Source organism: Dicentrarchus labrax, unplaced genomic scaffold, assembly GCF_905237075.1.
Source record: "Dicentrarchus labrax unplaced genomic scaffold, dlabrax2021, whole genome shotgun sequence".
NCBI classification, from domain to species: Eukaryota; Metazoa; Chordata; class Actinopteri; family Moronidae; genus Dicentrarchus; species Dicentrarchus labrax.
The window spans coordinates 12571932-12584296 of record NW_026136714.1 but is presented as its reverse complement, the minus strand read 5'-3'; the positions used below and the strand labels follow the sequence as shown (position 1 = coordinate 12584296).

The window sequence follows — 12365 nt, the reverse complement described above, 5'->3', positions numbered from 1 at the left end:
GCAGTATTGTAAATCTAAAGTACATTTACAGCTCTTATTCTAACATACCAGCATTTTATTACCTATCTGTGCAGAGGAGCGTCCTGAAATCATCTAGTTTCCAGGGTGATGAGGACGGAGGTGGGTGGGTAACGGCACCCAGGGTGACTTTTCTGAGTTTTGTAATTCAGCATCTGCCGTTCTGCAGCCAGGTGTTGCTCACAAAGAAGACACAGAGATAACCTGACCTTGAAGTGGCTCATGCAAAGTTATCATGTAGTGGTTGAATGATCGTGTTCTCACATTAATGCTCTTTTATGCTTATTAACATGTATTTCTCTGGAAGCTGCAGTAAAACACCAATGTTATAGTGGTTGACTGGAAGTGTATTGAGTGCTTTGATTGCACATTAGATGAGGGCAGGATAAGGCACAACTCACTTACATTCTCTGCAGATTATTTTGCACATAATGTAAGATTCTTTAAATGTTCCAGTCTTGTGGCTTTTATTTGGTTTCTGCGGCATATTTATGTGCTTTATTCCATTTCCTAATGGACAGAAGGTCATTACTAATGCTTTCTGAGGAAAAGAGAAAGAAAAATGCACAAATATAAGTCCTTGGATTTTATTGAAACAGTCATTTGCTGGAGAAACGAGAAAATACTAATGCACAATGTTATTGTGTGCTTATGTGTGTGTGCGTTTGTGTCTGTCTGTCTTTCTCTGTCACGCACACACAGGCAAACACACAGATGAGGAGGAGGTAGAGGTGTGGGAGGTAGAGATGGATGATGGCATTCAGACAGTTTAAAGAGGGGCAGTAACGAAGTTCACAGTTTCAGAAAAGTTTGGAGTGTGAGGAGGAGGAAGAGTATTTTCACCAGCCACTCCTGTGTCTAGTTATGAGGGTACATGATACAGGGTGGCAATTTGTCTGCCAATAGAAGCTACAATACAACAAACGGCAATATTACAGTGAGAGAGACATAAAAAACACCATAAAAGATTTGTTATGCTGCATAAAATAAACAAAATGAGGCTGGGATACACAGTTACAGTAATTATTAAAAGTCACTAAAGATGGAGTCATTATCGGGGACAGAGGGAAAACTGTGGGAATTGTAATGATTCTTTTAGTCATTCAGACATGAAAACAGCAAATGACCAAAGGGAGGCAGCGAGCAACACTCATATCAAGGGGACAGACAGATAGACAGTCAGACAGACAGACAAAGAAAGAGAGAGAGAGAGAGAGAGAGAGAGAGAGAGAGAGAGAGACAGACAGACAGACAGACAGACAGACAGACAGACAGACAGACAGACAGACAGAGAGAGATTATGTTGTAATTGTGTCATTCTGTCTGAAAGGGCCATCAATCAGAACTGGCCACTGCTGGTTTATGACCTTGTTCATTACAGATCATCACCACTTTGTGTTACCCCTAAACTCACAATTAAATTGACATTTTGTGAATGACACAAAAATGCATCACATCAGTTCGCTAAAGAATAATTACTTTTTGCATCTATGTCAGTGAATACCAACCCTTTTGGTTTGCGACCCTTTATGTGATTGTTGCTGTCCACTGAAAACCACGTATCTCCAAAATGTCAACCTGAAACAACATGAAATAAGAGAAAACGGGCTTGTTTTATGCATTGTGTGACAAATACAGTTTTTTAGATAATCCACTGGGTTTTCAGAGTGCCATATTTGCCAAGGACATACAGTAGACGATTTATTTTCAACCAGTGAAAGAACATTTAATCCTTCAGTTTCAGTCTAAAAATGTGAAAATCAACACATATGCTACATTATTTTCACTGAGCAGAGAAAAGCACGATCTGTCCTTCTGGAATTGGTTCATTTGAGTGTAAGGATTTGAGAAATGAAAAAAACAAATAAAACAAAAATAATGTTCTAGACGCTCTAGGTTTGGAAGCATTGGTTTACAGTATGTTATCGAACTACGTTAAACAGACAATAGATTTTATTAATTGCTGTGTGACTTCCTCTCTTTGACTTAGTAGAAGATAGTAGAAACAGACAGGAAACATGGGATGCACTAAAGGCCTCCAGGCGGATCAAGGCAGGAACGTTTCAGTTACATATCGCTGTTGGACCTGTTGAAACATGATATATGGGTTATTCTGGAGGAGAGTCTACACATAAGCTGCATATTCATCAAGTCTCTGTCAGAGCATCACAGACTGTCGTTCTCTGGCAGACCAAACTTCCAGGGCAGATGGCGGTCAAAGATGCCCTCTGAACATCATGAGACCCACAGAAGCGGCACTAATGGAGGGCACGGTCTGGTGGCCTATTGTCTGAGCCAACTGTTATTCTAGCCTGAGGTGCTGGAACTTGGCTTGCGTTTGTACAGTAGCTGAGGCATTGGGTGGTCATTAGAAATACAGGAAATCACTTTTTTAGCCATTATCTTGTAAGTGTTCATGACTTATTTTTTGCCTGTCTAGAAGTTGTATTATGACCTAAAGGTGGCACTGTGGTCAAATTGATGTTTTTTTTAAGTTTTCAAAGAATAATGTTGTTTAAACACGTTCTTGTTAATAAGAAATGTTACATAAAACAAAGTATATGCAAAACGCAATAATAAAATATACTGCAAAAGGCTCACTTTTCCACTTGCTCATCTTTGATGACAGTCGAGAAGAAAATTACATGTAATTTCTACATTGTTCTAAAATTGCTTTACCTGGAAAATTACTCTGAAATAAGATGCTAACCTTGAGAGAGTGCTACATTTTCCAGTGAATGATGGGCTGAGATTGTGAGCACAAATGTCTCTATTTTATGCCTCTGCTATTGGTCCAGAACCAGAAGATGTATTCTCATTGCCAAAACATTGTGGTAACAGGTGGCAGGTCACCTTTTCTGTCTTTTGTAATTCATTTTAAAATTGAGCTGTACATTAATTTGACATCCCCAAATTTGTCTCTTGCTTATTTCTGGAAATGGAAAACAGCAGGAATCAATGCTGCTAAACATTTCACCCGAACACTCAAACTCAGTGGTATTCTCTCTTGAGCTGCCAGTGTGTGATGGATATGCACAGTATGGCTCCATGTCTGGCTATGACAGCAGATATATGTCCATAATTAGACAGAGATGTGGATTCCACATACAAATATGAGAACACTTCCTCATTAAATAAGAGAGAATCTTGAGTTTAGCTGCAAGACATGTCTTCCTGCAGATATACAGCTTGTATTGTCCCAGACTCATCCTCTCTCTCTTCCTGTCTCTCTCAACATGTGGAAATCATTAAGAGCAACATTTTAAATGATGTAAACTAAATTCAGGCTCAACCTTTGGCGATGCCTTAATAGGCCTTTTGCTATACTAGGAACTAGGAAGCCTTGCTGCTGTTTTCCCCCTTCTACTTACTTACTATATCCATGAATTTGCTCAGCCTTGAATCCATTTCAGCAATGCAGAGGAAATGGTTCTTAAATCTCTATTGCCCTCCAGTGTTTGCTAGACTGTATCGCATCTCAATACTTTCAATATCTCTCCGAACAAGTAAATCATGCCAGTGAGCCAGCATGTACAATAGCAGGACCCTGATACTGAGACAGCTAAATGGAATTTGGCCATCATTAATTTGATTATTTCCACCTGTGCTTTTCTTACTCTGACGTGTCAAAATGTCTTCCGTGGAAAAAAGGCCTATTATGTTACACAGGGTCCTGATATTGTGCATGATTGCTTACTTAATTTCTGGCACACCTAAAGGGAACACAGCATTAATTAGTGTTATTAGTCACAGTCTCCCGTGCTTTTCCTGCCATGGCAGTTGAAAATGACTGCTGTGAGAAAGGTCTATTAGCTCAATAATAAATGCAACAATAGGAGAAGTACAGCAGGCAGAGATTTTCACTCCAAGAGGAATATTTGCTTCTCTGGAGTAGCTTTTTGGCAGAGTTGCCAAACACACACACACATGCATGCACACGCACACACACACACACACACACACACACACACACACACACACACACACACACACACACACACACCCACACACACACACACACACACACACACACACACACACACACACACACACACACACACACACACACGTTTTCCCTCATGAAACTCCATGATTTCTTTGGAATGTCTTGCCAAGGGTTACACTCCCCCACAAGAACGAAACTTTCAGCAATATAAATAACCAGTGTCAAAGCCTATTCAACAGTCTTCTGTTTTCTGTTCTTCACTCGCCATGAAGGTAAGTAGATATTTTCACTCAGTAAGAGTTAAGATTTTAAATACAGATTTTTCTGATTTCTGGACTGTATGAATGTTTAAATATGATATTCTTTATAACTTGGTCACTGAAATCTGATTTTAGTTAGATGGCTTTAACATTTAATTTGTGTCCTCAGTTTACTATTGAAACTCCTTCCCTCATCTTCTCTTTTCTTTTCTTCTCGTTTCTCTTTTCTTGTTTTGTGCTGTCTTCTACTTTCTTCTCTTCTCTTCTCCCCTCTTCTCTTTACTTCTCTTCTCTCCTCTTTCACTTCTCTTTGTGTTTTCTTCTCTTCTACTTTCTTCTCCTTTTTCCTCTTTTCTACTTTAAACCTTCTTTTTCCTCTTCTTTTCTCTCTTCTTCTCTTCTCCCCTTTCCTTCTCTCTTCTTCGCCTCTTTTTCTCCTCTTCTAATATCCTCCCCTTTCTTCTCTATTCTTTCCTCTTCTTTTTTTTACTTCTTCAGATGATTACACAACTCTTTTTAGCAGTCTTGCCCTGGCTGCTACTCCTGTTCATTCCCAAAGGGTAAATCTGTTTCTGATTTACTGTTACGACATTAAAAACACAAGATTATAAATGACAAACATATGCAAGTATTGGATTCACTGAATTGATTTGGTTTCATTGAATTATTGGATTTAAATTTAATTTCCAAGGTTTTGTGACCAGCCAGTCCATTGCCAGTGGGGGCCTTATGGTGAATGGTCAGAGTGTGATGGCTGCACCAAATTACAGGTTAGGAGATTATGATAAAATACCGGTTTAGCAACAAAACTGCTCAGGATTCTGTTATTTAAGAAAGAAATATATAAATAAAAAAGATATATTTGAATCAGTTTGCTTGTTAGTATTATTATTACTATTATTATTATTGTATTTTTTTTGTTATGTTATGTTATGTTATGTTATGTTATGTTATGTTATGTTATGTTATGTTATGTTATTCTACAGACAAGAAGCAGAGTCATGACTGTCTTCGCTCAGTTCGGGGGAAACCCCTGCTATGGAACACAATCAGAGAGGAGGCCCTGTGAAACCACTCGAGGCTGCCCTCTAGAGGATGGATGTGGAAACAGGTTTCGCTGTCGATCAGGTTGGAAAAAATGTTTTTACTCAGAATTACGGTACAGGACTATCACTGAGCTGTCTCCCTGTCTCTTGACCCTCAGGGAAATGTGTTAGCCAATCTTTGGTGTGTAATGGAGATCAGGACTGTGAGGAAGATGGACTCGACGAACTCAGCTGCGGCAATCAAAAATACATTATATGTACAGAATCAGCTCTCCCACCTAATGTTGAACTCCTAGGACTTGGGTAAGAGACAAATCTTGACATAGACCTAATGATGTTTGTGTACCCATACAAGCACACATAAGCAGGTGCCATATGTTAACCAGTAGGATACTTTTATTTTTATTGCTTCTATAGGTTTGATGTGACATCAGGGACATCAAGAGGCATTGTCATCAACACAAAGAGCTTTGGGGGCCAGTGTCGCACAACCTTCAGCGGTGTTGGCAATACTTTTTACAGACTGCCCCTTAGTACTATCCAGTACAGTTTTATGGTTGGTCATTCTGGAAACAGCCACAATTGCAATTAATATTTAAGTTTCTCTTGGTTATGTCTGCAGTAAAACTGTAGGTGCCCTGTGGAGTTTTGATTGCTCATTAACACAGTTTTGTTTGCATTCAACATTTCTTACAATCCTTAAGGAATCCTTAAATGTGCAAAAAATGCAAACGCACTAGGTCCAGGTTTGGTTTGTCACTTTCGGGCTACTGTAGAAACATGGCAGTTCAACATGGTAGACTCCATGAAAGGTGACCCCTGTATATATAAACTTCTAATTCTAACAAAAACATGATTTTTACATTCAGGCGATTGAATTTCACATTGGTCACATCAACTTGCAGCTTTCTACTTCAGATTCAAATAAATGTTGACATGCATCACAAACCTCTGCAGTGTGCAAAATTATTTGTCACACAGGACATCCTTCTATGTAAAATAGTGTGTTTATTCCAACTATCCATGTCTGTTCCAAAAATAATACATTGGAGCAATTTCTAATCTGCCACCTCTAAGGTTAGGATCTGGTACATTTTTGGCGACTAAAACTAACCTTTAAGTGAAGATTGTGTCAGTGGTTGAAACAGTGATGTTGAGGACACTAGAAACAAAGACAGGACCTGTAAACAGTGTTGAAATACCTTGGTTTGTTGACCCAACCACCCACAAAATTTTCATCGGATATTAACATGTCACCTGTATCAGGAAACATTATCTATATAATGACATCCAATCCATGAGTCTGTGAGTTGCACTAGTGAGTCAGCATTAGTGGTCAAAATCTCCACAGGGTTCCTTTAAAGGCTCGACATTGCAGTTTAATTTTCATAACATTTATTGATTTAAACCTACTATGTGATTGTTAAACCTGTGCTGTTCTCAGGTTAAAGTTCAGAATGACTTCAGTGATGAAATGTTCCAAAGTACATGGCACTATGCAAAGGACATTGTCAACAGACAAACAGTATCGGGGACCACAACAGGATCTCGAATCTATGAACTTCATGAGTCAGATGACAGGAGTCAGGTAGGTAGGAGCTCAACAATTTTTATTTTTGAAAAGGACAATCAAACTGTATAATTAAACTTTTCATTGATTTTTTGTACTCCTTCCAGATCTACAAGGTTTTGGTTTTGAATAATGACATAGAGATAGCTCAGTTCCAGAGCAACTCTCCTCAGTACCTCCCAATATCTGAGGAGTTTTGGAAGGCACTGGTCAAACTCCCGTCAGTCTACAACTATGCTGCCTACAAGAAGGTTTTGGAAAGGTTTGGAACACACTACCTGTCTGAGGGAAGCCTTGGAGGCTCTTTAAAGATCGTCGCCAAGATTGATATAGAAACTGAAAAACATATGTGTGAGGATTCACTTCATCTCATCATCAGCAACTTCATGGCGGGCCAAAATCAAAGAATAGTGACTTAATAGGCAGCTGACAGATTCAGCTTGATTTTGAGAAACCTTTATATTTATGATGGGGGAACAAAGTACCTTTAACCTAACATTCATAGTGATTTATATTTATATTCTAATGGTTCCTGGTTGTGTCTGTCGTTTTATTATGAAGTGTTTTCATGTATGAAATTGACATGTATCACAGCTAAGTGAAGAGTAATTGCTATAAATATATTTTATGGGATCAGAATGCATTTGAAAATGTCAAATCAAAAACATATAATAATATATTTCTTGATTCATATTAGAAAATATTTTAAACTGTTTTTTGAATGTAACATGGCACAGTTTTTTGTTTGTCAGTATTTTTCAGTATTTGTAAAAGTATTATAGTTTTTAAAATACAAATCTAAAGGTTGATACAATTGCCAGTCCATACATGAAGCGCTGTTCATTTTTACTGCTGACCTTTATTTATTGTTGTCTTTTTCTTTTTACTTTCTATTGTTTTCAAGTCAAAGAAAAATATGTGATTAACGAATGTGAAAGGAAGAAACGTTGGGTTCTTTTTTTCCCCATCACCCGAGTGGACTGCACGAATGATGCAGGTGGACGCCCATCACAAACTGGTAATTTTAATTTAAATTTTACAAACATACCAGAGCTTATGAAAGCACTTTCTAAATCTTTCGGTCATCCACGATCTCTGCAAATCTTTTTAAAATAGTTGAAAGAACTATCAGGAATGATAGAATGACAAAAGTGGATGTGAATGGAGGAGACAACCAGTATACTGGAGTACTGCAGAACATGCAGCCCACTGAGCCAGATAAGAACTGGGAGGTGTACTCAAACTGGGCTGACTCTGTTCGATCCTTTCCAATTGTCACAAAAAAAAAGGTGAGGGAAAGTAAAATAATCTTTTAACTTTAAAAGCTTAATGTATTGTTGGATTTACTTTGCATTTTTTGTATGTCCTCTTCTCAAATAATACAGCCATCTCCCTTTGGTTTGACTCTCTTATCCCAACTCTTGTTTTTGCAGCTACGGCCGCTGTCAGAACTGGTGAAGGAGGTTCAGTGTGCCGGGGTGAAGAGGCTCTACCTTCGCAGGGCCATAGAGCAGTACCTTACTGAGAACGACCGCTGCCACTGCCGGCCGTGCAGAAACAATGGCATGGTTATCGTGGTTGAAAATGTATGCAAATGCATCTGTAAGCCTGGCACATCAGGACAGGCCTGTGAGCATGGAAGTGAAGTAGAAGGTCAACAGGGTGGGTGTTACATTTCAGCAGTGTTGGGCAGTAAGGCACTATGAGTAATAATCCTTATAATAATCCATAGAGCACCTCTAAAGCTCACTAATTAACATATAATAGCTCGTTTGTTTAAGCTATACAAAAACCAAAGTGTAAAAATTAGCCAGGGTAGACCCCACAATATGACCACAAAACCAAATTTTTACACTTTTTGTATGGCTTTTCTTTTTTTATGGCCATGTATGCTCTAACAGTGGTATTTATTTATTTTTGCTTTAAACAGGCTGAATACCTGAGTAACTCTTGGATAATATCCCATGAACTGTAATGTATTCCTCAGTTTCGCTCCCTGTCTTCTTTTCTGTTTCTGGTCATCAAGGAGTTGTCCACGGTAGTTGGGCCTGCTGGTCTGCCTGGTCATCGTGCTTTGGGGATAAAAGGTCAAGAAGACGTTCCTGCTCCAATCCCACTCCTCAGAATGGGGGGCAACACTGTTTAGGAGAAACCACTGAGACATCTGACTGTGAAGACCAAGATCTGCAATACTTAAGGTCAGAGTGACTATTATTTTGAATTTTTGTCAAATCTTTGTAACAGGCAGCACCCGCCATTGCTTTAATTGTCCAGTGTGTAACTATGAAGCTATTTTGGCAGAAATTACATTTACTATTCGTAGGTATGTTTTCTTTAGTGTATAATCACCTGAATATAACAATTGTTGTGTTTTCGTTACCTTAGAATGAGCTGTTTTTATCTACAGACAGGTCACCTTCCGAACTGTTTGCGTTAGTTTTAGTTTCTGGGACTTTAAATTTTAAAGAAGAGGTTTTACACTGATTGTCCTCTGTGAAGTTGTACAACAGCCTATTTTTTTACTTTCTACAGAACCATGGAGCCTCAGTGCTTTGATCCAACTCTCCCAGCTAGTCAGAAGTGTGGAACCCCGCCTGCTCTAATAAATGGCTACATCCTGGTAAAGTTGAAGCCAAACTGTTTACTTTTCACTGTGGAACAAGCTATTGCAAACATTTAATATTTTTATAATCACTATAACTTTTTCCAGTATTGGTTCAATATTATCCAGAATGTTACTCCCCCTCATATAATTTGTCTTTACATCAGTCATCTGTCAGTCAGTCTAATTTACTAGGAATACACCCATATTTTAATATGGAGAAATATGTAATGTCATTTTGTAAACCTAATAATTGAATTTGAGAGCCAACATGGAAAAACATGGCACCAATGTGGGAGATGTTTTTGTGTATATGTTCCATAAATTATTGATATTTACACTCTACACTCACAACTTCCAAAATGTATTTTGCATAATAGGGCCTATGAAATTAAATATTAAATGTGTCTCCTGTAAAGTGAAATTTGCTTGGCTCAATGGCATTGGGTCACATTTGTTATTCACATTTCAGTCTCTTAATTTCTGTACCTCTTTGTCACCATATGCTCCACAGGACCCTAAGGACATTTACCTTGTGGGTAGTAAGGTTGAGTACAGCTGCACTAGTGGTTTCCATCTTGTTGGTAACACTATACAATGCACCGAGAATCAAAGATGGTCTGGCACGCTTGGACTGTGCACAAGTGAGAATCCTTTCACCAAAATGTAACATTTATGATTACAATGAATTACAGTGTTACTTTGTTTAAGTCCAATTTTTTTCCCCCAGTCTCAAAGTGCAGGATTGACGACCTCGGTGAGGGTGTCATAGCCTCTCCTTTAAATCAGACCTATGAGATAGGGGATACAGTTTCCTTGTCCTGTCCACCGGGTAGACAGCTATTAGGAGAAGCAACGATTATATGTGACTCCAGTCTGCATTTTTCACCAGACCCAAGGAGTATCAAATGCAGTCCAGGTAAATTTGACTTAAAGGCTCATATAAATAACTGCTGTATAAAAAAGATGTGACTGCAGTGTATTGTACCCTACTACATATCCTCATGACTTACTGTTCCATATACTATAATTATCATGATAATAATCATTGCATATGTGGATATTAGTCGGTTAGTAATGTGGAAGAATGAATTCTATGCATCCCACAGTCAGTACGCCACAACAACCCATCTCTCCGTTGGTGCAATGTCAATTGTGGGAGAAGTCTGTCAGAGGAAAATGTGTTTGCAAAATGCCTTTTGAGTGCAGGTATGTTTACTCTTCTTTTTACCAATTTGGTTATATGACTTTCTGGACTGATTTGATTGAATGTCTTGCTCTTGTAGTTGCTGTCTTTGTTGATTTTTGTTTTTTGTCACCAGTTCATCTGTGGAGGTGTGTGCCACAGCTGCTGTGGGCAGAAAATCAGTCCTTCTGAATGTGTGCAAAATGCATGCACTGCAGTGTATGGGGAAGATCTACAGCATAGTAGATGACAGCACCTGCAACTGGCCAGAGCGCAACACAACAGGTTGCACCAAGTGTCACATGTGGGAGACCTGTGACGGTAGGGACATCCGAGGTTACAAATGTTCCAAAATAATGAACAGTATTGGAAATCTGAAGCCACTGATCTCATTTTTCTTCACACCATTCTTTTAGATCAAACCAACGAGTGTCGCTGTAAGGACTTTGCAGATTGCTTGACCCCAGGATTGAATGTGTGTGTCCGTATTGGGGAAGATGCAACCGCAGCAAGTCAGACCATGAGCGAGTGTGAAGCAGGACTGCAGCGATGTAAAGGAGAACAGGTGTCGGTTGTCAGTATCCTGCCTTGTGCTGCCTGAGGATCCAGGAGGAGGGCTTGACCTTATGACCTTTTATCTATTCGTTCCTTTATACATAAATCCTCTATAACACTTTCCTTATATTTTTCCAGTGAATTACTATTGTATCAAGTGTCACTGTTCAACACATTGTAAAATGTTATACATGCATAAAACTATAAAGGAATAAATAGAAAAAATGCCAGCCATGTTGAATGTCTTTTCATCATTTAACTTTTTTTGATGGTCTAATACATTGAGAGGGAGCTATGAACCCAAAAAACCCAATTACAAATATTTGTAATTATTACAGAGATTGTGTCCACAAACACAGCGTGTGCAGTGTTGTCTTTCCATCTAGTGTGTGATTGATCTCTTAATATGTAACATACACAATACACTGCAAAAGTAGGTCTAGTTTTGAAGGAAATTGTTTCAAAAAAGTCCGTTGAGATGATGTTTGAAAATCTGTGTTTTGGACTGATATGGTCTATTTCAAAAGATGCCCTGTGTTTTCTAAACCAGACAGCGCTCAGCCTGCCAAGCAAACCCCTGCTGACAGTCTATTCCTGCCTCTGGCTCACTGCCCTCTCACACTGTGTGTGTGTGTGTGTGTGTGTGTGTGTGTGTGTGTGTGTGTGTGTGTGTGTGTGTGTGTGTGTGTATGTCTGAACCTGCCTGTAAAACTGTATGAAGACACCAGCTACCTAATGTCTCCTCATCACATCAAAATGCGTATTGTCAGCAGATGTGATTCCCTCAGTTACACCTTGTTGTACACAGAGGCTGGTGGGTGAGAGGAAGGTGCTAGAAATGCTTGAGAACTAGCGCACATGCTCACACTCTTAATGGGGTGAAACACACAAACTGACATACAGAAGTTTTTTGGGTCCCCACAAGCTCTACACATGATTAACTCCAAGGAACTTAAAAGAAAAACAAATATAGGGGATAAAAACAACCTTAGTAAGAGGTTGGGCCCACAAAAGCTGCCAGAATAGATTCATCATAGATCAGTGGTTCCCAACCTTTTTCCTTAAGGGACCCCTTTTCTATCATTGAGTAAACTGACGACCCCTGACTAAGTGACATATTTCATGGATATTTCATATTATATTTAGTGCATGACAATAATAGTACAGAACAAATGATAAACT

The 12365-nt window shown here is 38.9% G+C and overlaps 1 protein-coding gene across 1 annotated transcript; it reads left to right on the top strand.

The window, feature by feature from the left end:
- The first annotated feature begins 3950 nt into the window (after positions 1-3950).
- On the top strand, positions 3951-11413 carry c7a (complement component 7a). Its single transcript, XM_051422549.1, has 18 exons — positions 3951-4236; positions 4723-4784; positions 4916-4994; positions 5211-5352; positions 5429-5573; positions 5688-5826; positions 6715-6858; positions 6948-7191; positions 7745-7858; positions 7957-8129; positions 8274-8502; positions 8867-9038; positions 9373-9460; positions 9957-10086; positions 10173-10361; positions 10552-10651; positions 10765-10949; positions 11045-11413. Exons 1-18 carry the CDS (start codon positions 4231-4233, stop codon positions 11227-11229), a joined length of 2526 nt encoding a protein of 841 aa, XP_051278509.1. The 5' UTR covers positions 3951-4230; the 3' UTR covers positions 11230-11413.
- Positions 11414-12365: the final 952 nt, after the last annotated feature.